The sequence below is a fragment of the Balaenoptera physalus genome, assembly GCF_965194825.1.
Source record: "Balaenoptera physalus genome assembly, chromosome: X".
NCBI lineage: Eukaryota > Metazoa > Chordata > Mammalia > Artiodactyla > Balaenopteridae > Balaenoptera > Balaenoptera physalus.
In genome coordinates, this window is record NC_138903.1 from 49,506,023 (window position 1) to 49,530,967 (window position 24,945).

The following is a 24,945-nucleotide window of genomic DNA, read 5'->3' on the forward strand; positions in this document are numbered from 1 at the left end:
ATCTTGAAGGAGGAGTAGAAGTCACCAAGTGAACAGTCAAGGAAGGAGCCCTACAGTCTGGGGCTCAGAGATATAGGTAAAATCAGGTAAGTGAGGGATTCAGGGAACCAGGCATGAATGATGGAATAAGGAAAAGAAGAGGGAGTAAGGACTGAGTAGAAGGAGTGTTGAGCACAAGCCCATAGCTCTACTGTGGAAATTTAAAGGTCTTGTTTCTCCATGAAGAGGGAAGGGGGAAAGAGGAGGGTGGGGGGTCCTCAGATATAGGTCCCTGACACTTCCTCAATCAGTCCGTGGGGCTCAAACGCCAAAGCCAGAGCTTCACAGTTGTGATCTAATATTCCTAAGCTACTAAATTGCCAAGAGCACCTTTTCAGAAGCAAAGAATTTGTATGAATAATGCAGTCTAAATGGCAGAGAGCTCCTTTCACCTTTCTCAGATGCAGTTCATTCTGCCTAAGAAATAGCTCTATTTCCTTCAGGAAATCAGATGGGGTGTAGAACCTGAGCAGGGAAGGTGGGCTAGAGTGCAGGCCTTGTATTGATCTCATAATTGGATGGTAAAATGATGGTTAAAGTCTATTTTTTTTTCCTTTGAATTATCTTTATATATCAGCATAAAACTTGAAAAAATATATATTCACAAACCCCTTTTTCTTGTTATTCCTGTCTCCTCTATTATTTCATACCCGTATATATTTTAATATGCTTAAATTTTAAAAATAAAACTTTTTAAGAATTTTAATTTTAATACATCTTTTTGTTTAAATATGTAAAGTTCTTATTTAAATCTCTCAAACTGAACTTGTCTAAAGTTCATTATAAATTTTAAAATTCTTTCTCTAATTTTTCCTTTTAAGATCTTTTAAATTTAATTTTTAGCAAATTTTGTCCTTTTGTCTTGAATTGTTCTAAACTTTCCTCTTTTAAAACTTTTCTATAAGCTTAAATTTGAATTTTCATCCCTTTCTGTATTTTTCAAAACTTATATCTTAAATTATGCATAAATTCTCAACACATATTTTATGCTCTAATTTTTAAAGATTTTTATATTTATACTTATTTCTATTTAAATTTTATTTCATTTAAACTTTTAATTTTAACAGTTTCCTTCTTTTTTCTTTTTAATTTTCAAATGGTTTCTTTCACTTTAAATTTTTGGTAAACTTTCATTTTTAATCGTTTTCCTTGTTTTATTCATTTTATCTTTTTTAAACTAAGAATTTCTAAAATTTTCATTTAAGCTTTAATAATTTTAGAGTTTTAAATTTTAAAACTTTTAAACTTTTAAAACATTTCTTTTAAAAATATTTAACTTAAAAAATTTTCAACATTTAAAAACATTTTCTTTTTAAGATTAATTTTTTTCTTTTTAAATGTTTTTCTTTTAAAGCTTTTGAAATTTTCTTTTAAAATATTATTTTATTTAGCTATTTTACTGGTTGACTACAGCTGGAACACCAACTGTAAGGCTTTTTGCTGATGAAGGAATACTTCCTGACTTCCCACAGTATTTTCATAGAAACAAATGACATATAGTAGTGCCAGAACATCTCTATTCCTACTCTTCTCACCTAAAACATTCTTTTCATTTAATTATGCTTTATGGGACCATTTTCAACCTCTGCTCCCTCCCTCCCATTTAAGGCTGAATGGTCATTAGTTAATATTCTTTTTTTCTTTCCTCTTACAGACCCATAGGCCATGTTAAATTTGGTTCTTTATATCAAGATGCTAATTGTGATGTAGGGGCTGTTGTCATTGTCCATTCCTGGTAGGTTTGTGTGTCACTTCAGGATCCTTGCCCATTAATTTCTTTTACTTTTTTTCTGGTAAGTGGTCTGGTAAGACTAGTCTTTCTCTAGACCCTGTTTGTGATAGAACAGTAAATACCCTTCACTGTAGGGTAAGTCCTCAATGGTAGCCTTGGTGATTACAGCATCATCACAGCTGAACCACTGGTCTTTTTGTTGCTGGATAAAACTGGTATAGTGTCCACTTTCCAAAGTTCCATGGTGATTAATCACTACAAACAAGGAATACTTATTCTCAATGGGTGCACAATCTATTGGTGGCTGGCCTTCTTTCATTCTGCTCTCTTTAGTAGAGGCCAAAAATGGAGTCATGTCCAGCTCCAAGGGAAAGGAGATAAAAGTATTAATCTTTCGCCTCTGTTTGCCTACATATTCAAACCACTTGAGATGATAACAGGCCACAACGGGTAGTTTCTTCATTGTGAGTTGTTTGGTAGATTCCTGATAGCTTTGACAACTACTGCATTTGATTTTGGCACTGCTTCCTAGATGCTCTGGCCTTGTAAACCACTGTAAGCAGTCTGTGAGTGAGGGAATTCCTGGTATGTAGTCATCCCTCCTCACTGTGCCATTAACCCTCTCTGGACTCTGGGAACTGAATGTGGCACAAGAGCCAGGAAAGTCTAAACTGATGTCCCAGCATGGATCTATTGTGGTGGACAGTATGGAAAACTTGACATGTGACATCTGACTGCAAGCCACCTGTAAAGATTTCGTCTATGATGCAGTTACAGCAGGTGGGGTTATTGTTCTCCTGCCCAAAACTATCATCTTTGCTGTGTCTATGAAGCACATCTAATATTGCAATGAGGAACTCATGGGCATCCTGCTGCCTGTACCCTGCTAAGTGTTCTGCATGAATCCATATCAGGTGCAGTAACTTATAGAGAATGTGAGGAGTTCAGCTCCCAGAGTACATAGCATGAAAAAGTGAAGACATTTCACAGACAAGACACAAGCTGGGGTTTGTCATTTCACATCTGTGCTTGTCAGAGAGGAAGAAATCTTTCAGTAGAGGAATATGGGTAAGTGTCTGGACAATACAATTCGTAAAACAGGTGTTCCCAAGATTGATTAGCCCTCTCAGGCCTACAGTACAGACTGACTTTTTTCTCCTCTTTTTCTTGGGCTTCACCAATTTTGGCTCCTGTTCCTTTGACTCACAGGTTGATTGCTTCTCTTCAATACCTGATGTCATACACTGTTGTTGAAAGACATCTGATGAAGTGGAAGCTAAGAAGTTCAAAATTTTCACTTTTGTTTCTTTGGCAATCTGTTCTATGTCTTTGTCATATACATAATCCTTACACATAAAGCAATATATAACCCCATGGTAGATGTCTACAGCTAAATTGTGCTGTTTGGTTTCTGCATGTTTGTGAATATGCTTCTCAGTAAAGCAGCCAAAAAAGACACAGGAAAGACAAGAGTGGAGTCTGTTCATACTACATATATGACAGATGCATGACTTTGCCTTACGTTTCCTAGTCTCCGTCTCCGGGGTCCCACTCCAAATAAAACGCTGGTAGATCAACTGCAGGTTTTTCCTGCCAGTTCTTAGCTACTTTAAAGTCCTCCACATGAGAGCACCCTGTGGGACCCTGATCAAACTTCACCTCCAGCTACCAGTCTCCTAAGCCACCTCGACCCCCAGAGCGGCGTAGGTCAGCAGAACAGCTTCGCTGAGTCTGGGGCCTGGACCCGGGCCAGAGTCTGCGCCGAGATCTGCGCCAGGGCAGGGACCTGGGCGGCGGTGGAGGGGGAGGATGGGCTGGAGGCAGGGGTGGGGCCCAGGGCCCTGACTGGCCTCGGAAGCGGGCCCGGGGCTGGGGCGGGGGCGGGGCTTGCGGCGAGGGCAAAGAGGCGAGGAGCTGCTGTGACAGTGAGGGGCGGTTGAAGGGAGCACCTTCTCGTCGCTGCAGCTGCAGCTCCACGTCAAGTTTTCCTCAGGTGCAGGCTTATGCTTTTGTGATGGCTCCAGCTTCATCTCCTCAGCTCCCTGGCCTGAATACGCCTTTGCAGCCCCCAGTACCTCCTCCTCCATTTCCTCCGCCTTCTCAGACACCTCCTCGAGTGAGGCTCCTCCCTCACATCCTGAGCTCCAGCGGACCAAAGAGCGGGAGGGAAAGGAAGCTTCTAGAACTTGGGCCATCAACTCACTGCCCGGCCATTGGAGAGAGGCATCTGGAATCGAGTTGCGACTGTAGATGGAATGAGACAGGGATTTCTGCGAATGATCTGGCCAGCGTCATGGCCGCGGTGCGTCCCCGAGACCCCTCCCACCGGCCCTTGAGCTCAGGCAGCGGCTGCTGCGGATTACACCTACTCTACTCAGAAGCTGCGGGAACTTGTGTGGAGACCTAGGTGGTTACCTGGTTTAAAGGCGATCGGATCGTGCTCCGGGCTGGGGAGTGGAGGCGGGTTGAAGGGAGGATGACGGAGGGAAGAAAAGGTAGGGGGGCGGAGTACGGCCTGAGCTTTAGGGTGGAAAGAGATGAAATCTTTAAAAAAGGCGCCACCCTCTGACTGCCTTTCCTGCGCCTTGCGCAGCCTCGCTTTGGTACAGCTTCCTCTGACGTTCTTTCCTTATATCCTAAAAACACTTGGGTCAACATTTTATTTTAAAAATGGCTGAAAGGGGGCCACCTATGGAAAACGGGCTCAGGGGAAGAAAGTGTCCCCCTGCTCCCACCTTACCAGTGTTCCTGGGCTGGGTGTGTTCCACACTTTGCCCCTACCTCCAAGCGCACGGTCTTTTGGTCAGCCGAGTTTTTGCGCCCTCTCAAGCCCTTGGCGCTTGTGTCCCCACTCACCTTGTTACTTGCTTCATCACCCTCATTCCTTATGATTCCTCCCAAAATTCGGACTCCTCCCGCCCTCCACGCGTTCAGTGCGTGGCCCCCTAAGTCCCTGCCTCTTCCCGCCTCCGCAACGACCCCAGCCCCGCTGTTAATTTAAAGGTCTGAGTTACCTTGGGCCCCAAGCGCGTGATACAGAACCTCAGCAGCAGCTGCTGCTGTCCAGGCGCTCCTCAGCCAGCCTTCTCTCCTGACCTCTCCTCAGGGCTGGTCACAAGGGGGCCGCCCCTGGCCCCTCCCCTCTCGACGTGTGGCCCCCAGCCCCGGATTCTGCACTCCTGCAGTGATGAATGCCACCGCTGTCCCGCGCAGTCAGACAAACCTCTTCCTAAAACAGATTCTACTGGAAGTAACCACAGCGACGGATTCTAGAGAAAGCCCCTGGAGTGGACGTTCTGACCTCACCTGGCTCCAGGCCCGCGCTCCGCAGAAAAAAACTTTCATTGGGAAGGGGATGGGGGTTGTAGGGATGTCAACTCCCTAACAGGAATCCCTTAGGGACCCATCAGAATCTGATCTCTAGGAGTTAAGTGGAGAGAGGGATTCTGTAGTGTGGGGAGGGGAAGCATAAGCAAGGGCTTCACACTCCTATAGGAGAGCCCCGGCACTTGCTAGCTGTGTGAGCTCAGATATAATACCTAACCTCTCTGAGTCTTAATTGTGGTGTCTTTTAAACAAAAATGGAAACAGTAATCCCAACCTCTTATGAACACCAAATCATAGTCTATATAAAGGATCTTTATGGTAAGCTTTATCTTTCACACCTCTCTTTCTCAGTCCCGACCCTAAAATGATCCTATAGCACAATGCCTGATACACAGTACAGGAAAAGAGAAGACATCTCTTTGGAAGCTCTCTCAAAGTTATTGCTTAGTTCATCAGCTTATCCCTCCTAAGCAGGTCATGTACATGAGCAAGCACTCAACAAATGTATGCAGATCCCTTAACTGTACTAACCGCACTAGGTTGTGCTTTGAGAAACTCAGAGTAAAACGATTTGTGTCCTCCAGGGGTTCAGAGCCCAGGAGATTTTTCCCTCCCTTTAACAGGTTCAGCATCCAAGGCCACAACCCCTAAGATAGATGCTATGTCCAGAGCTTGTTGCCCTTCCTGTCCAACCCCAAGATTATTCCTGCTCATCAGTGAGGATGTTTAATGCTACATTTAATCTCTCTGGGACAGTCATGTATCTCCTTTTCTCAGGATTAGGATTCAGTTCTCTCAGGCTTCGGAGTGGTATCTTGAAGGTGCCTTCCCAAATGGATGTCAGTGATTTTAGAACATCAAAGTGATGCATTAATGTATATGAATTTTCAGAGTGAGCACATATCAGTATGATCTTGGAGAGAAGAACCGCCATAACTGTCCTATAGCCCAGAGTGACTATAGGTTGAGAGGTTCAAATAAGAGCTAGTCTCCTTCAGAAGAATATGTTTGGCTGGGAGACAAGAGAGTAATGCTCTTAAACTTTTCTATCATTATTAGCTGTGTTTGTAACCTAAAGCAAGCTACACATCATCTTTGCAACTCAGTTCCCTCCAGTAAGAAAAGAGCTGGTTTGACCTGCTAGCAGTTCTTACCATAAACTCATGACAACTCAGCAGGAATCCTAATGAGGTTTTCAATTCACAAATACTTGGTCCCCAAGTCAGCTAATGACCATGTAGCTGACTGGAAAGGCCATTGCCACTCTCATGGTTCTAACTGCCACAACGTCGCATCAGAGAGGGAAGGCTTACTGTTTTCAGGCTAGAATTTTCAGTTTCTTTGGATGCAGCTATGCTCTTGGTACAGGAGCCTTGAGAAGGAGCCTTAAGAGATGAACAACCCACTCAAACTGAAATGCATTAGTTTAGGCAAACTTTAGTTTGTCTTCCTCTGGAGTTTTCAAGGGACTTTTAGTAAAAAAAATAATAACAGCAAAGACAGCAGGGTTTTCCAACACCGTGGAACTTGGACCTGCATAAATATTAGAGATGTAGATGTGGTATTTAGACAGATTGCACCAGAGGATGGCGGAGCACACAGACAAGGTGGCAGTGAGGTGAGAGAAGCAGAAATGGAGTCACCAGTGGGTTCCCAGGAGGACTCTGAGAGGAGGCAGGGTTAGAGAGAGGAAATGTTCTGCCCTCCTTCTGGTGAGTGCCTAATGGCACAGGGGAAAGTGAAGATTCTCTCGTGGCCTGAGGGGCAGTCCCTGCTACCTCCCCCTCCTCATCCCCTTCATATGAATCACTCTTTGTCTTGTGTGTCCTTCCTTGGGTAGAAATTTGGAGTAGGGTAAGAAGAGCTCTGTGGCCCTGGGAGTCCGGCGGTGCCTCCCCTACCTGAAAAACAGCCAGTCATTGCCCCCACATACTGGCCTGCTCCACCCAGATCAAACCTTGTGATTCTGATCCACCTCTTGATGGTAGAACCCTGAGGGCTACAACAGGGAGAGGGAGTAGGTCCTCAGGATTCCATGATGACTCCTAAGTCACCTCAGAGGTCCTGCCCCAGCTGCACTTCCAGAGTTGGCTTTGGTCTGGACTGATCTCCAAGAATCTGTCCTCCCTTCTGGTTTCCTCCAGTTTTACACCAGCTCAAGTGTTCTCTCCTCCAGGAGGCCTTCTTTGATCCCCCAGATCTGGAGGGGTCCTTCAGAGTACAGCAGCACTACATAGGCGGGGCTCTGCTTTTCTAAGGAGGATCCTATTGGGTTCCTCAATTTGGACCCTGCCCCAGCCCCTCACCCTCTCCTAACCCTGTCCTTTTGTCATCAGAAGGAGGCCTGCATGAGGAGACTGCCCACAGAGAAAGAAGATATCTGTGTAAGTATAACTGGAAAACATGTCCAAATCTCAATCATGTAGAAATACCTGGAGGGGAAGCTCTTTGGTATTGTAGACTAATTTATGAAAGAAAATACTTTTTTCCCTAGGTAAAGATATTTGCTCAGCCACAGCTAACAAAAGAGTTGCTCATTTCAGGTTAGCAGACCTAGATGGAAATGCTGACTCAGTCATTTGCTAGCTGTGTAACTAGCATGAGGCCCAATAATGTATGTTTGTGACAATTTACCAGCTGATGATGGTGCTGAATACTGATGCTGCTGGTATTGGGACCAGACTTTGAGAACCACTGCTGTGGGTTAGTGTTAATGAACCACAGGTCAAGACCATTAGGCCTTAGCAGGAACCCTTTCTGATGTGACTGGTTTCCCAGGAGTATCTTATCTTGGCTTGCCTTTTGGTTTTCTAACTGCAATAGGTGCTGGAGGTATTTTGTGAGTAGAGTGGAATAAGAATGAGAGGGATCTGGAAAAAGCCTGTTCCTGCACTCCTAGTGCCTCAGGAACTTTAAAATGGGCCCCCTGCAACCTCACGCAGCATCTTTCTCCCAACCTGGGCCTCTTCTCCTCAATCACCTCACTTCTCTGAGGCTAGCATTCCAAAAGGCAGACTTGCAGCCATTGCCTACCCCTGGCTAGGTCTGCAAGGAGAGTGCTGTGGACTGGGTTAGGGTCTTTTGGGACCCACATTGTCTGCCAGCCTCCTGCCCCCTACTCCACTGGATGCCTTATTCTGTTCCATTTCTTCCCTGTGCACCACTTCCTAGCTGGTCTGCCTCCAGCCTTCAGAAGCAACAGCCTTAGAAACCGCTGCTGTGAGCACTCTCCTGCTCACAGACCTACAGTGATTCCTGTGACTTCTTGGTTCTTTTAAATGGAAACTACACAACATCCCCAAATCCCAGATATGCCCAACCTCATCTTCACTTTCTGTCCGTCATGACTCCAGTGCTTCAACGACAGAAACCTCTGTACTGTCCCTGTCTATGAGATAGCATATATGAAATCACCCAGCATGTTCAGCCCAACCCCTTCCATTCCCCATAGATTCTCATTTCATAATGTCTCCTAGCACAGGCATTTTCAAACTTTGGGCACCTTGGGTCCCTTTGGCAGCTGGATGTAGCCTATTGCTCGCTTAAGATAATAATATTTGTTTTTAATAAATGCATAAAGTTAAATTCACAAAATTATAACAGAAATTTATTATAATGAAATACAGTTTTGAATTTTTAAAATATTGTGATTTGGTAACATAAGCTTCTTTATTAATGCATTAAATAACAGTATCTAGTGATGGGCATGATAACAACTATAATTTCAAAGTAATTATGAGCATAAATGATACTTCAAGAAATGTGAAACAAATGTGCTGTGATATGAACATCTTTATTGGTGACATTGTCACATGTACTACTAATATTACAGTGGTTTCTAGCTTAGGTTCATAGTTGAATTTATGTTAGAGATAGATGAAAATAAAGACATAGGTCTTTTTCACATCCATATGAACTGACTTCTTTGAATTCTATATTCTGACTACTCTTGCTTCATAATGTCCTGACCACTTTGTCTGCTTAGTGGGCAAATGTATTACAAACCATCTATTAGATGCATATTATGTGCTATTTTCTCTACACCCATTTAAATGTATTCTATCACTTGTGGTGCAAAGTAGGTATTGTTATCCACACCTTGTAGCTGGGAAAATGAAGGGACTATTTTGCATTGACCCAAGATCACACAGATGAGAATGGGGAGTGCTGGCCCTGGAGCCTCTGGAACTTTTGACATAGTGCTACATTTTGTCTCCTAATCACTTATTGTATTTGCTTCAGCTCTTTGGATGGTAGAATGTAATTGGAACATGTGGCTGAGTTCACTATGTTTCCACACAATTCTGGGTAAATTACTGAGTATTTCTCTAAGGGAGTCAGGAAACTCATTCACTAAAGAAGCCAACAGATGCATGTTCCAGTGGGGAAGGGATGAGGATGCTGGAGCTATAACTGGTGGGTCCCCTCAGGTCTGACTATGTAGAGACTCTGAAAGAGAGGCTTGCCTGGGGCCTCAGCAGAAGGGCATGAATGTGCAGTTGATATTGAGACAGTACACACTGGTACCTGTAACTTTTTTAAATACTGAAATATTCCAAACCAGTAAGTATATATGATAGTACTTGTGAGAAGTGGTAAAGTAGTGATATAAATTATCACCTAAATCATTAGATGTCATGCTGACCCCTGCTAAATGGGCATCCTATTGCAGTGACATCTGAGAAACATCAATGGTGCTTATTGACTGCAGGTTTGACCTGTCTCATGGTAGCCAGTACAGTTGCATTTTCCATTCTTTATGAAGTACTTAGTACTTTAGAACAAGTCACTACTTCAACATTAACCTTAAATTACATAATTGGTACTGCTACTGACTACAAAGGTCTTTATGTTGACTTTTTCTTATTGGTTACTGTTTTTATTAAAGTCGTCAATGGGGACAATATTTTGATATCTAAAATTTTAAGATTTTTAAATTAAAAAAGCAAAAACATGCAGAATTATGAGACCACCAATTTTGGATAATTTATCTCAATTTTTATGTTAAATATAAGAGCCATGAACTTCTGTATCTCTGGGAGAATAGAAGGGATATAAAAATAAAAATGAATTGCCAGGCCCATCTCATAGCATTGTGAAAAAAAAGAGTAGTCTATATCACCTTTTGAACAGTGTAAGAATCTGTTAAAAAAAAAAGACAATGTATATATATGACATGAAAACCCATTTGATTATTTAAATTTAGGAAGAGTGGTTTATTTTATATAATATGATTTTTAATTTATATTTTGAATAGATAGTATGCACAGGGCAGAAATTCAAAATGTACAAAACTGTATATAGTGAAATGTTTCCCTGCCTCTCCTAAACACAACCTCTAGCATCTCCCTGCAAGAGACAGCCACTATTCCTAGTTTCATGTGTATCCTTCGAGAATTATTCTATGGAAATACAAATTTAAATGTGTACTATCTAGTTCATTTTTAACACAAATGACAGTAATAATATAAACATTGCGCCTCCTAGCGTTTTTAAAACTAAGAATATATCTTAGAAAGCATTCCACAACAGAACATAAAGAACTACAAAACTGCAGTTGTGAAGGATGAATAAGTATGGAGATCTAATGTACATGATAACTATAGTTAATAATGTACTGTAGGGAATACTGGACATTTCTAAGAGAGTAGATTTCAGGTGCTGTCTTCATACACACAAAAATGGTAAATGTGTGACGAGATGATACGTTAATTAGTTTGAGTGTAGTAATCATTTCAATATGTATGTACGCATTCAATATGTGCATATATATATAAAATCTCAAACCATCATGTTCTATACCTCAAATATATACAATATTTATTTAACAAATCATTCTTTAAAAATTGCACTTTGGTAATTATAGTGTTAAAGAAACGAACATAAATGGTTACCTGATATTTAAAAGGATGCATAAGATTACTGATATTGATAACTTTAAAGAGCTGCTTTTTGGAAGATATTTTGGTTATTTACTACTGTTTGCTGTGTCAATCAATGATGCAAAGAATATACTTGTACAACATCATTTCCACATCTATGTGTCTACCACTGGAACAAATACCTGGAAGTTTATTCAAAAGCTGTTCCCTGGGTGTCTACTGAGTGCCAGGCTGGGGCCTCATGCTCAGGATTACAACATGCTTAAGTTTCACACTCAAGTCGCATCACACAGTTGACGCAACAATGCATGACCCATTATGGTGAACCCCAAATCATGGTTGTCAACATCAACAGTCAGGGGATAAAACAGCCACAGCAACTAGGGAAGGATGTAATTCATTTGCCACTAAAAGCACTGTTGCTTTCGGCCACTATTTGGGGAGGCCGCCATAAGAGCTCTACACTTTCCCCCCAACCTTCTGCATCCATCTGTGAAACCCAGGACTTTTCATGTCCCAGGGAGAGGTTTTCTGGGACAGAGGGATTTTGGCGCTGAAATCGGGATAGTCCTGGGCTAGACAATGGTCACTCTTCAACTGTCTCAACCAAAGAACTTTGTAAAATTTTACTTAAAATGTGAAATTTGGAAGGAACACCATCTGAATTAATTTACCAAACTTTACTGTCTGTGCTTGAGAGAATGGAGTTAATGAGAAAATGCTCTGATGAACATGTATTACAATTTGAAAAGGTGTTACCAGTGTAATGCCAGGGAGAAAGCCTGGAATTTTAGCCCACCTGTCAGATAATTTCCCAAATGTTTTACTTTGGTGATAAGTCATCAGGTTCAATTATCTCTGGCTGGTGCACAAAAAGGTGTAAGGTAAATATTCCCAGTATTTCCCAATAAACTTTATGTTTACCACCTTACTTCAAATAGCCAGCAGAGTAAATTAACATTCTGAAAAACTAAACATTGAAATGCTGAAAATAGGAAGAATACTTGGACCTCTACAGGCTCCCTGTGGTGACAGAGCTGCAAAAGAGTTTAGAAATCATATCAAGCACTGTCTTCTATACACTTTAATAGAAATTGGTTGTTAAGCTATGACTTCTATTATGTGTCAAATAGTTTTATCATAAATAGTTTATTCGGGGACAAAAGGAATATACTTATGATTTTCACTTATACAATGATGTATGTATTGATTTAAATGACCATACCATTTGTAAATTATTTTGAATATCATCTTTGCATGCATGTGGTCTCAGGTTTCTTTCCCTCGCAGGCCCTCCTTTAGAGGTGGAAGAGGTTCTGAAAATAAGGATGGATTCTCTTTCAGCTCTCAGTTTCTTCCCTGATTCTTCATTAGGGTTTATCCAATTGCAGCTCTATTTTTAACCATCTCGAGTGCCCCCAGAAACAGGGGTTGACCCACTGTGTATGAGCTGGATGGTAAAAAGGGCAAGTGACTCCAGTGGTAAGTAGTGACCCTAGACCATCTTTTTTTCCTCCCCTCCTGCCAGCCCCCACCTCACACTTTGCCAGCAATTGAGAGACTTGAGGCTCCTTCCTTCCATCTGCCACCAGAGTCAATCAGACCTATGGAGATCAAATGCTGTGGATTTTTAAGGTCAGGTATGATTACATCTAATTTTATCGCTTTGGAAACTGCAATTTGTTTAATGTGTGGGCAAATGTGATTCAATTTTCATATCTCTATGAGGACTGATATGCCTACATTCACAAAACAAAGTCAAGTCAAGTAAAAAAAAAATCAGGTCATAGTATATACTATAAAGATCCTATTTATAGTACGATCTTAGTCATCTAAAATATGCACATGCACAGAATATAAGAGGGGAGGAAATATATTGCAATACAAACAGTGGGGATTTATGGTGACAACATTCAACTTTCTTTCCTCTTTCTTTGTTTCCACAAACTGTTGTCATGTGCCTATGCTATATTTTCACGATGGAAAGATTGCCACCCCGTGTCTCAGGGTAATGGATCCCCAGGGACAGGGGATCCCCTAGGCAGAAGTTCCTAAAGAGTGCAAGATTCCTTTGCTATATTGGCGTTGCTCTGCAGATGGTGCTGATTTTGGTTAGGAAGTGTACCCTTGGTTATGACCCCTAGAAACCTCTCTGCACCTTTGTTATGCTCTCTACCAAGCTTACATACTACATACAAGAGAGTAAATAAGTCCTGTCACCTGGTTTCTTTCAGGTAAGAAACTTTCAAGCACACCACCCTCAACATCCTTACCAAAGGCACATATTACTGTGTACCTAATTTGTTCATATGTCCTTCAACAAGAACAAAAAAAAGTGATTTAAAAAAAATAAAATATTGTCTAAGAAATCAGGAAGACATCCTCTTTATTCAAAGTTCTTTCTCTAGGTAAATAAACCTTGTTTCAAATTGCAGAGCCATTTCCAGCACTGCTTGTTGAAGATTGGCTTATAGCTGCCAGAATCTACAATTGACATGACGTCCATGAATATGTGACTGATATTTCACAGACATTTTTCATATTTCACTTGCTATTGTTCTCATGAATGTGACTTTTTTTTTTTCTGTTCCTCATCTCTTGCCCCCACATTATTAACCCCGGTAATCCAAGCATTTCATTTGTTATTTTTAACTTTTTATTATGGAAAAGTTCAAACACATAAAAGCAGAAAGAATAGTACAATGCACCCCATGTACCCATTAAGTTCAGAGTCATCAATTTCAACAAGCATTAACTTTCTTCAATTCTTGTTTCATCTATCCCCCATCATACTTAAACTTTTCTTTCTGGAGTGCCGTGAAACAAAGCATAGACATCCACTCATTTCATCCAGAAATTCACTTTAATAGGTAAGGACCAGTTTTAACATAACCACGGCACAGTATCATACCCAAGAAAATGACCAAGATTGACTTAACATCATCTACTACCCGATAGCTTTTCCATTCCCCCAGTTGTCTCATAAATGTATTTATACAGTTTGTTTGAGCCAATTAGGATCCGAAAAGTTCCACACATTACATGTGGTTGATATGTCACTTAGCATCTTTTAATATACTACATTTCCCCTCATTCTTTCCATGCCATATATTTGCTGAAGAAAATATAATCTGCTCACTTCTTGCCAGGACTGGAAAAACAGAGGGGCCCTGGTTTAGAAGCCTGGCTAGGACACAATGGCAGTCACGGTTTTCCTGGTCCTCAGGCCAGAGGGTTGGGTCTGGGAAGATGCTGGGTCATTCCTTCCTTCTTTTTTCTATTTAAAAAAATTTGCTTTCGTGTGTTTCATGTGTACAACTTTTAAAATGAAAAATAGAAACGTTAATAGAAACAAAGACCCTTAATCAGATCATGCGCCTTGGTTTTTATTGTCATTGTGGAATGGCTACATATTCCAAATTCCATTCATAGGAATTAGGGCTCATCTCTCCACGTCACTTTTTTTTTTTTAATATTACTTTTTATTTATTTATTTATTTATTTATTTATTTATTTATTTATTTTTATTTTATGGCTGTGTTGGGTCTTCATTTCTGTGCGAGGGCTTTCTCTAGTTGCGGCAAGTGGGGGCCACTCTTCATCGCGGTGCATGGGCCTCTCACCATCGTGGCCTCTCTTGTTGTGGAGCACAGGCTCCAGACGCGCAGGCTCAGTAATTGTGGCTCACGGGCCTAGTTGCTCCGCGGTATGTGGGATCTTCCCAGACCAGGGCTCGAACCCGTGTCCCCTGCATTGGCAGGCAGATTCTCAACCACTGCGCCATCAGGGAAGCCCTCTCCACGTCACTTTTTGACCCACCTACAACACTCCAGTCCAGGGAACTGTCTCAAACAGTTACATTCCGTCCTTAGCTTTAGTGTGAACTGTGGTGAATCTTGGCAGGATTCCTTGGAAAGGTTGCTCTCCTCTACCCAAGAGGAAAGATTCTGAAACACGTCCCCTCATATTCCCAGGAAACAAAGGCCCCTTGGACCCACTCCATTCAGATCTTACTAGGTTCTCCAGGGAAGATCAGTAGAAATTGGAGAGTCATGTGTCAACTACCACCTTCACCTCTGGGGCTCCCTGCCATCTCCTCTTGTTTTCTATTCAAGAAAGGAGCAGTCCCACCTTGACATTTCTCATCTAACTAGGATCACTAGTGGTGACAGAGGTCGAGGGTAGTCTTCGTGATGGTCTCACCATCTGTTGCTTTCAGTATTGGGTACTTTCCAGAAGCAAAGTTGTATATGGGGATACTATTTGAAATAATAAACGTAAGTATTTGTCATTATTTTTGCAATAAATATTTTACCTTCCGACAGTCACAGTGGCCCTGGGATGGGGAAAAGTGTGTATGTCCCCTTGAGAAGAAGGATGGCATGATATGAGTGTTAGGTCACTGGCTCTTGAATAGAAGAAATAAAAGAAAGTGTTTCCTTCTCAGAAGTGTGGGAAGGGGAGAGAGAGAGAGAGAGAGAAAGAGGAGAAAATCAGTTAGATGTGTGTGTCCTGATATCATCTTCCGAAAAATCCTGTAAGTAGTGGTATTAGATGGATGGGAAAGCTGGGTATAGAGGCGGCATGTGCAACAACACTGGGGCCATTATGACAGTTGGCAGATGAAAGATTTTTTGCAGCTTGTGAAGACATTTCACTCAGAGTGGATGGGGAGAGAACAGACCTATGTCTGCGCTCCTGAACCTTCCTCAGTTCCCATTTGCTTTAGAAGAGATCAAGAATATCTCACCAGCATCATGGAAGTGTGCAGAAGGCAGTTGCATGTTTGTTGCTGAGCACACCAGAGTCCCTCTAATGGGGATGAAGGGATGTTGGAGCACATTGGTCTACAAAGTGTGGTGTGCACACACACATGAGGTGGGTAAGAAGAGCTATTGAGGTGTCAAAAGGAAACATTAGAAATTCTAAGCATATAAAAATGAAAAAAAAAATTTTTAATTTAAAAAAATCACATCTTTTCCCATTTCTAATTTTATTGTATGTTTTATGATGATTATTGCATACTAATACGGTGTCAACAGTATGTAATTTGTAAATTAATGTACATATATTGGAGGTATGTGTTCAAAATCTTTTATTACTGGTGCATGTATTAGATTCTCAGGCTACTGTAACAAATGACCACAAACTGGGTGGTGAGAACATCAGGAATGTATTTTCTCACATTTCTGGAGGCTAGACATCTGAAGCAAGGTATTGGCAGAGCCAAGCTCCCTCTGAGGCCTCCAGGGCAGGATCCCTCCTTGCCTCTTTCTAGCCTCTGGTGGTTGCGGCAATCCTTGGTGTTCCTTGGCTTGTAGACGTTTCACTCCAATCTCTGCCTTCCTCTTCGCATGGCGTGTTCCTCCATGTGAGTCTGTGTCTCCATGTGTTCTCTATTTTTTATGAAGACAACAGTCATACTGGATTTAGGGTCCACCCTAATCCAGTATGGCCTCGCCTTAACTAATTACATCTGCAAAGACCTTATTTCCAAATAGAGTCACATTCTGAGGTTCCGGGTAGACATAAATCTTTGGGGGCACACTATTCTTCCGAGTGCAGTGTGAAATGAAAAATGATCAGAGACCATTGTTGTAGTAAATATTACACTGGGCACCCTCATTGGAGTCAGCTTTGAGTTGCAACCAAATCTCAGGGGGACCCATAAGTCTAGCAAGAGAACAGTCCAATAAGGAAACAGTATTCACACTGCATAGGCACATAAGCAGAACCCAAAAACAGCACTCAGACTGTGGGCACCTCTGTACTGCCACCATGATATAGCTTAAGTGGAATCCTTTCCACCAATCCCCAGACATAATTATATAGAGGAGAAGGAGAAATAAGTAGAACTTAGTCTTGACTCAATAAGTGCCTGAAATGAAGCAGCCAAATTGGAAGAGCCTGAAGAATCTTTAATCATGAAATGTAAGTGGTCATCCCCTGTCCGCCATTAGTACCCATTGGAGTGTGTACTGGAAAAGCAGGATTAGCTGTGGAAAACAAAGAATGCATTTTGTCTTTGCACAACAGAGCCTACTGTATTAAATTTTGAGATTCTGTTAACAGATAGTCTGTGAAAATGGGCCTCCCTCTCAATTTATGGTGTCTATATCCCTCTAGTGGTTTCAAACTTCACCTAAAAACTGGCATCTCCCATATTATATGCACTTTGAACCAGCTCGCAGATAATGGAGGGCAGTGCTATTTAATATTTAAGAGCAAAGTACATAGCTTGGACTTGGAGACACTTGGTTTCAAATCCTTGTTCTGCCATTTAATAGGGACCTTGCATGTCCCTGCACAAGCTACCTAACCTCTCTGAATCCCAGTTATCTCATCTGGAAAATGGGGGATTATAAACCCTATCACATAGGGTTGTTGTGAGGGTGAAATTATATAATACAAATATAAATACATGCCCAGAACATAATAGGTTCTCACTTAATGTAAGCTATGGCTAGGGATTACATTCCTTTCTCATTCAGGAATCTGCCCCAGGATCAGGGGGTGAATCCTGTACCACCTTCAGGGCATCCCAGCAACTTTCCTGGCTGTGCTACTGCACAATTTACCCTTAGCGTAATGTTTTGTCACACGTGCCCCCTAAGCTTTGGTGGTCTTCATATTTTAAAATAATACCGTATCCTTCATTTAAAGATGAGTGAGGCAATATTCTGTTATCGGCTGATTTCCTTGTGGCAGCACCTCACTAACTTGAAAGTCTGTATCATCACTGTCACTGACACCTTTTTCACTAGATGCTCAAAAAGATCCATTCACCCACACATCTAATATTTTTGACTGTTTAATATGCACGAGGTACCGTTCTAGGAAGCAGGGATACAGCAGTGAGCTAAGCAAACAAACAAACAAAACCTTGATCCTATAGAGCTAGCATCCCAGTAAAATAATGATGAGAGGATTGACCCATGGATGGACCCTCCGGCCATAGACTCTGCTGTGATTTCCAGAGAAATCAGACAGGACAGACAAGCTTTTTTCCCCACCTTAGTGGGAATGTGACCAGCTTCATAGTACACTTTCTTATCTATTCTTATATTTAGCAATGATAAGAATCATAATGTCTGCTTAGCCCCCCTTGCACTTTACAGAGCAGTTGCACGCACTGAACCTCATTTACTGTACCTCATCTTGTTGAGTAGGTATTACTTTGGTTACATCCACTTTACAGTTGATGCAGTTGATGATGTTGAGACTCAGAGAAGTGAAAGGCTTTGTCCACTGTCACACAGCCCAGTGAAAGTGAGGAAGCCAGTCCTTCTGATTCCAAATCCCATTCTTGTAAGTAGTACAAACAGCCCCAACCCATACGGATTGAGAAAGTGGATGATCATAAACCGGAGTGTGCAGGGCAAAGTGTGTGTGTGTGTTTTCACCAAAAGAGAATGTTTATCAAGGGATGAAAGACAATTGCCTTAGTGCAATTAGTGATGTTTCTGCAGCCCTGTGGGCTTCTAGCCACAGCCAAGCAAGTAGTACCAAACCCGACGGCCTGCTGGTTGACTCGCATGTCCTCCCTTCCCAAGCACCACAGTGTCTGACCCACCTGAGGCTTACTCTCACTGTACAGAGATCTCAGTGGCAGCAAGGTGCCCACTCTTGATCACGTGGGACTGGAAAAGATAGCCATTTCCTACCCATATACTTATTAAGAGATGAGCACCCTCTATAGTCTTCCGGAGCTGGGGTGAGACTAGGGGTAGATATGGAGAAGGAGCTCAGCTGGCACAGCCAGTCCAGGCTTGACTTCTCTGCCTTAGGAGAGAGACACGACAGGCCAGAAGCTGGGTTTGCTACCACCATTGGGGTCCAAAAGCCGCAAACATGACTTCTGGCTAGTGATTCCTCCTTCCAATAAAGCAGTACACAGTGGGGTGCAGTGAAAGGGGATAGCTACCTGGGGTGGTAAAAATGATGCATCCCACTACTTCCCCCATGGCTTTCCCATCTCCACTTTGGTGCCAACTGCACTTACGGAACTGTGTTCAGCCTACATGTGGGAACACGGATGCTGATATGGATAGACTGGGCTACGTTGAGGAGAACTCTAGCATAGAGGTCTAACTGGGTCCCTGCTGTAGGTACAGCTTCTTCCACTCTCCTGGCATGTCCAGTTCCGACAATTTTCTTAAAACTGATAATTCAGAGGCATTTTATTTTTCAAAATCTACTTCCTGGTTTTATTCTCATACAGTCTCTTCACTGATCCACACACTTCTTGCCAGAACTAGAGAGCCACACGGGTCCTGATTAGAAGCGTGGCTGAAGAATATTGGGCTGATGGTTTTCCTGGTGCTTGGGACTTAGGGTCTAGCCTAGATGGCCTCACTCCCAGTTGCTGGAGTTCTGAACCCTACCCTATGGGAGTCTTCTGAGAGAGGACAGAGGGCTTTGGAGGCATCAGCTACACGGTGAGGGGAAGGAGGAACCATTTCTCCTCCGCAGGCAGTATGAGCTAGATGATCAGGGCCCTGTGTTGAGGCCCTCTGCTGCTGACGATCTTCAGAAGTTTTCACTCGATGTGTTTCTTAGTTATAGGTCCCAAGCCTCATATCAAAGGTCAGCATGCCATGGACTGAGGTTTTCTTGGGGACTCAGTCTGATTTTACGGAGCTGGAGGGAGGAAGGGGCTGCCAGGAGACCCCTTGGGGGTTCTGAGGAAATCTTCACTGTGTTGGCGGCTCCGGGTCACAGGGTAGGATTCCCCGGCCTTCCCTCGTCACACTTCTTTTTCCTTCCAGATAACTGTCTGCTACTTTGCACGATGATCTCCCATTCCCTGTCCTGACATGTAAGTTGCTTGTACTCCTTCAGCACTCCCTGCACACGTGCACTCTGTCTTCTTTCAGGGGGCGGGATTCTTGAGACTAGTGTTTGGAGAGAACAGCAGATATACCTGTTTTCTTTTCACAGCTACATTCCTAGAGGGTCATGCCAGAGGGGAGGGAGGCCTCACAGCAGGGAGAGGAAGGAAGCAGCAAACAGTGAACAGAAGGAGCAGAGAAACAAGCTGCCATGCCTCTGGCCTTTGGAGCTATCCAGGCTGGATACCAGGAACCGGGTTCTTCTGTGACCCAGGGCTCCAGAGAGGCTGTAAGTGCCAGCTCCTCACAGTAACGGCTGCTCAGGACCTGGAACCGTGTTGGCCACCCACAACTTTCCCACCTTAACATTTTTGTGGATGATGATGATGATGATGATGTGTGGGTGCGTGTGTGTGTGTGTGAAAGAGAAAGAGAGAGAGAGAGAAAGCCTGTCAGATCACTAGCTTCACATCTATGTACTCTAGGCCTGGGGAGACTGAAGAACCAGAGGCTCAGAAATGCATCGTTAACCTTCCTTCTTTCTCAAAATTTGGGTAGTTTTGGTAGACATAACTTGCTTCTCCTTCTCGTGTGTGTGTGTTTGTGTGTATGCGTGCGCCCACATGTGTGTGTGTGTTTGTCTTAGTGAGTATACCTTTTTTGTAATGTGTGTTATTTGCTACGTATCTGTGCATGTGTGAATTTCTGGGTGCCGCATCCCCCCCAAAGATTTTTCTCTCTCTTTTTGTGGATATATATATGCGGGGTGGTGGTGGGGGGGGTACGTGTGGCTACAAGGTGCCTACGTATTTTTAGATATACTCGCGGGTGTCGAAGTGTATGTGGTGTGTTTCTGGGCTGTACATATGGTGAGTGGGCCAAGTGTACCAGTGTGTACACCTGGGTGTGTGTTTGCCTGCCTGGGAATGTAAGCCTGTAAACACACTCTCAGAAGTGACGATTGGGCTGACGTCCCATCTGGGAGAGTCTGGACATGTGTGAGGTGGCTGGCTGTGGGTATGAGGGGATGCATGTACACTTTTGGGGAGCAGTTGATGTCCTTATCTATGACTTCAGAGGCAAGGAGGAGTTGTCACCTGCTGGGGAGAAGAGACACTTACTTGATCACTATTGGGGCCCAGAACATGCCTGTCAGAACTTGGTCAAGGAGCAGAGAATGAGAGCTGGGGCTGCTGAAACAGGAAGAGATAGCAGAGAGGTCAGGAGGGCCAGATGAGCATGTAAAAATAGGAGTAGTCAGACAGGCTTCCAGTACTGGGAGCACAGAGCAACCATGTCAGGAGCAGACTTGAGGGTACTAGAACAGCCCATGGTACGCCAGCTTCTGTAGAGCTGCCTTGGGGACTGGGCTGAGAGGGGCAGCCCAGCTGAAAGACCAGACATGGGCCGTGGGCAACAGGAAGATATGCTGAAGCCAAGGTGCAGAGGAATATGGTGGGAGGGTGGGCCCTAACAGAGAGCAGAAAAGGAAACAGTTTCTGAGGAAAAGGAGACCCCCTGATAGGCTGTGCTGTGCTGCCACCTTCCACTTACCTCAACCCGAGGGTCAAACTTTCATGGACTAGCCCAAGCCAAGCCCTGGGGTCTGTGCCACTGAGAGGTTCACCAGCCTATGGTGATACGTGCATCGACTTTGATGATCAGCCTTGAGACAAAGAGCAGTTCTATCTATCAGATGTTTGCAGGGTCTTATTTTGCTTGTTGTTTCGTCTTTCCTTTTGCCCCTTAGTACCATCCCTTGAGGCAAATAATAATTTTGTCCCATATGACCTGAGGAGCAAGGTGATTCCTCCACAACAAGGGTGAGGAGACCAGAGTTCAGGAACAGCCAGATCCTCTGAACTGCCCCGGGTGCACACAGTGAGGGGCAGCTGTGATAAATGTTCTCTCCCCAACTAGGTAGTTCCTCTTCAGCAATGCATTAATATGTGTATGCATGAGAATACAAGAGTGTGTGTGTGTGTGTGTGTGTGTGTGTGTGTGTGTGTGTGTGTGTGTGTGTGTGTGTGTGCTGTAAACTGCCCAGATGAGGGTTTTAGAGCTTCCAACTGCCTGGTGCGTTGTCTTAGAGATTGGGGACTTGTTTGTAGATAACCTTGATTGGAGGGAAGGAAGTGAGGGGGACTAGTATCCTGACAGGGGCAGAGTGGGTTTGGCAGAACTGGTTCAGAGTCCACGTTCAAGTACAGGGTTGGGGATCAGGCCATGCCATGCACCTCTGTGCAGAATGCAGCTCGGCCCTGGCACTTGGGTCCTGGCAGCTGTGTGAACTGCTGAGGACAATATCAACATCACGAGGATCATCATCTTATTTGGAGGCTGCACTGAAGTTCTCTCAGTGGACTTCAAGATTGCTCATTGGAGACTATAGTGAACAGATAGGTCTTGATAGCATTTTGTGTCACCCTTTCGAGACTCCCAGACACAACAACTGTGGGAATCTTTGCCAAGGCGGCTGATGAGGTCACCAGTGATAATAGACGGGGCTCTGAGTCACAGTACTTGTTTGTATGGATACACAGAAAACTGGTGTCAATGTTTGTGCGTGTGTGTTTGTGTGTGTGCGTGTGTGTGTAGCATTAAGAATGACTACCTACATATAGTTGTTATTATAATTTTTTATCATATTCACTATCATCATTATCACCTTCCTGACTATGCACTGAAAGTATACACACAAATGTTAGCACAGGTAAACTCTGGATGTTGGGATTAAGGCTAAATATTTCCCCGGGTCTTTATACTTTCAGGGCTTGCAGAAATGTGTGCAACGAGCGTGAAGCTTTCCCACAGTCATAAAATACAAAAAGCTACAAAGTAAGTTCGATCTTTCCTTGACTGTCAAGGCCCAGGGGACGTCTTGACCACTGTGATTCTTCATTTTGAACTCCTGTACTGTTTTTTGCACACACAACGCTCTGGACACTTCCATGAGCAATCGAATCATTTGGTATTTTTCTCTTCTTTTTACTTGCAATTTCTTGTTATTTAATTTCTCTCATGATAAGAACCGTATTTTGTAATAATTCCCTTGCAATAGAAACCGCTGATTGAATGTCTCTGATGGGCCAGGCACTGTGCCAGAGCAGGAAGCATGAAACTGCAGTCCGTGGACACTTGCTGCTTCGCCAAAGTGTGTTACTGATCTGCGGTAAGTACATAATTTGACAGTTCATGTTTAGAAAGTTCTATAGCATATGGCGAGAGTCTCTATGACGTTTAAAACAATCGGGGCTTGTGTTTTGTGTGTCTTTGCCACTTTCCTTCTTTCTATTAATTCATTTTCCTTGCATTATACAAATGTATTGATCCGAGAGTGACTGACTTGGGAAAAGACAAATACTCGTCCTTCACCACAGATAGTTTGAGAAGCAGCAGTCTGGGGACTTTGTGAAGATCAGCTGATTTATTTTCCACAACATGTCTATAAAGCAGGAGGCATCATGACTGTTATGGAGGTGTATGCGGAGGCTGACACAAGTTAGATGACTTTGACTAGGTCCCCAAGCCATCGTGGTAGACACCTTGGGGTTGGGACCAGCATGTTCCCACTGGGCTTGCATAGTTTACCTCAACTGCTGCTGCTCCATTGGTGCCCAGCACTTGTTTATCTTATCAGAACTTCAGAAATACTGATTACACAATCCTGGCGGCTGCTCTCCACCTCACAGCATCTTATGGGCAATGCTGCCTCAGGACCAGCTTGATGTCGGCCTTTAGTACAGTCGCTGCAGCAGGACTGGGAGCATCTTGGAGGAGCTAGCCTCTGCAAAGAGGGACATAGTTTCAAGCATGTAAACTAGAGCACTGTTCGAAGGGAAAACAGAGTAAAACGATACTAAATTTCCATTTGTCCTTGATTGCCGTTTCTGGGTCAGGGCTACTGGAGAGGGTAGGATGTGGGTGTGTGCCTTAGAGGAGTGCATCTATAAAATAGGCCTCCCTCCACATCTGTGTCCCCTATGGCCCCAGTGCCCTCTCTTCTTCCTCTGTTCCTTTCTTCTCATGGAGTCTGAACTCATTCTCACTGGGTCAGATCAGCCATAAGATCATTCTTTTCCTGGGATAGGCCTGGACCCTGTGACCTGAGACCCAATCCTGTGAAAGCTTTATCTAGCCTCAGGCTTACCCTGCAGATGGGGCCCCACCTCAGGGAGAAGCTCATTCCTTGGGGTCATATCGGATGGGATCTTTTGCCAGACAGGTTTTGTAGGGAGTGGAAAGACGCCAGAATGAAGCTGACTGGAGGAAGCCCCACAGAGAGCAAAGAGACCGTGAGCCCGCACATGCGTGCGTGCATGTGTGCATGTGCTTGTCCAAGAGTCTAAAGTATAGTGCCCCAAATGGCACAGTGGCTTTATAGTTTGATCAGAGTTGTTAATGTCCCCAGGGAGTCACTGTCCTGGCTTGGTCAGACAACAGCCTTCAGGTAGTAAGGATATTCTAAGAGTCAAGGAGAGGGCAGTTCTGTGGTTCTGGGATGTCTGTTCCGCTTGGAGCTGGACCAGCCTTCAGAGTAGGGGTCTGTTTTAAGCAAGTCAAGATCACAGGGGTTCTGCCACTCAGCCTCAGACTCAGAACAGAGCTCCACCGCTGAAGTAGCAGCGTCATACAGGAAATGGAGGCTGATGCTCTGACATACAGACTGTGGCTATTGTGTGGTCATTTGAAGCAGCGGTGGTTCAGTGGGGAGACTTGTTACCAGTGTAGGGGGCAGCAAGAGTAATTCCACACTGAGACTTGCCAGCAGGTCTGAGCCTATGGTTATCAGACTGTCTTGAGAATCAGACTGTTTGGGCTCAAAAATTTACTCCTCCAATTGCTTGCTAAGTGCCCTTGGCCAGTCCACCTGACCAACTTGTGTAGCACATCTCTAACTTGTGAAATGGGGATCACAATATAACCTCCATCACTGAGTTGTTTGGAGTATTAAAAGTTACTAAGGTGCTCTGAAGTGCACCTGGCACATAATAGATGCTCAACACACAGGGAGGTTCAACAAATAAGGCAAGTGCCTGAGCTCAGCTAGAAGAGTTCAGGGGGACCAGAAAGCCACGCTGACCTCTACCCCATCCAGTAGCGATATGATTTGCAACTCCTTGTGCATGCTCTA

General features: G+C 43.6%; 1 protein-coding gene across 1 annotated transcript; it reads right to left on the bottom strand.

Annotated features, from left to right (window-relative positions):
- Positions 1 to 335: 335 nt before the first annotated feature.
- On the bottom strand, positions 336 to 12,087 carry USP51 (ubiquitin specific peptidase 51). The gene is given in 7 exon segments (XM_082444951.1): positions 336 to 2,478; positions 2,480 to 2,715; positions 2,719 to 3,360; positions 3,362 to 3,436; positions 3,440 to 3,648; positions 3,651 to 4,015; positions 4,786 to 12,087. Coding segments are annotated over 6 exon segments (2,106 nt in total). The 5' UTR covers positions 3,967 to 4,015; positions 4,786 to 12,087; the 3' UTR covers positions 336 to 1,850.
- Between the last annotated feature and the right edge of the window lie 12,858 nt (positions 12,088 to 24,945).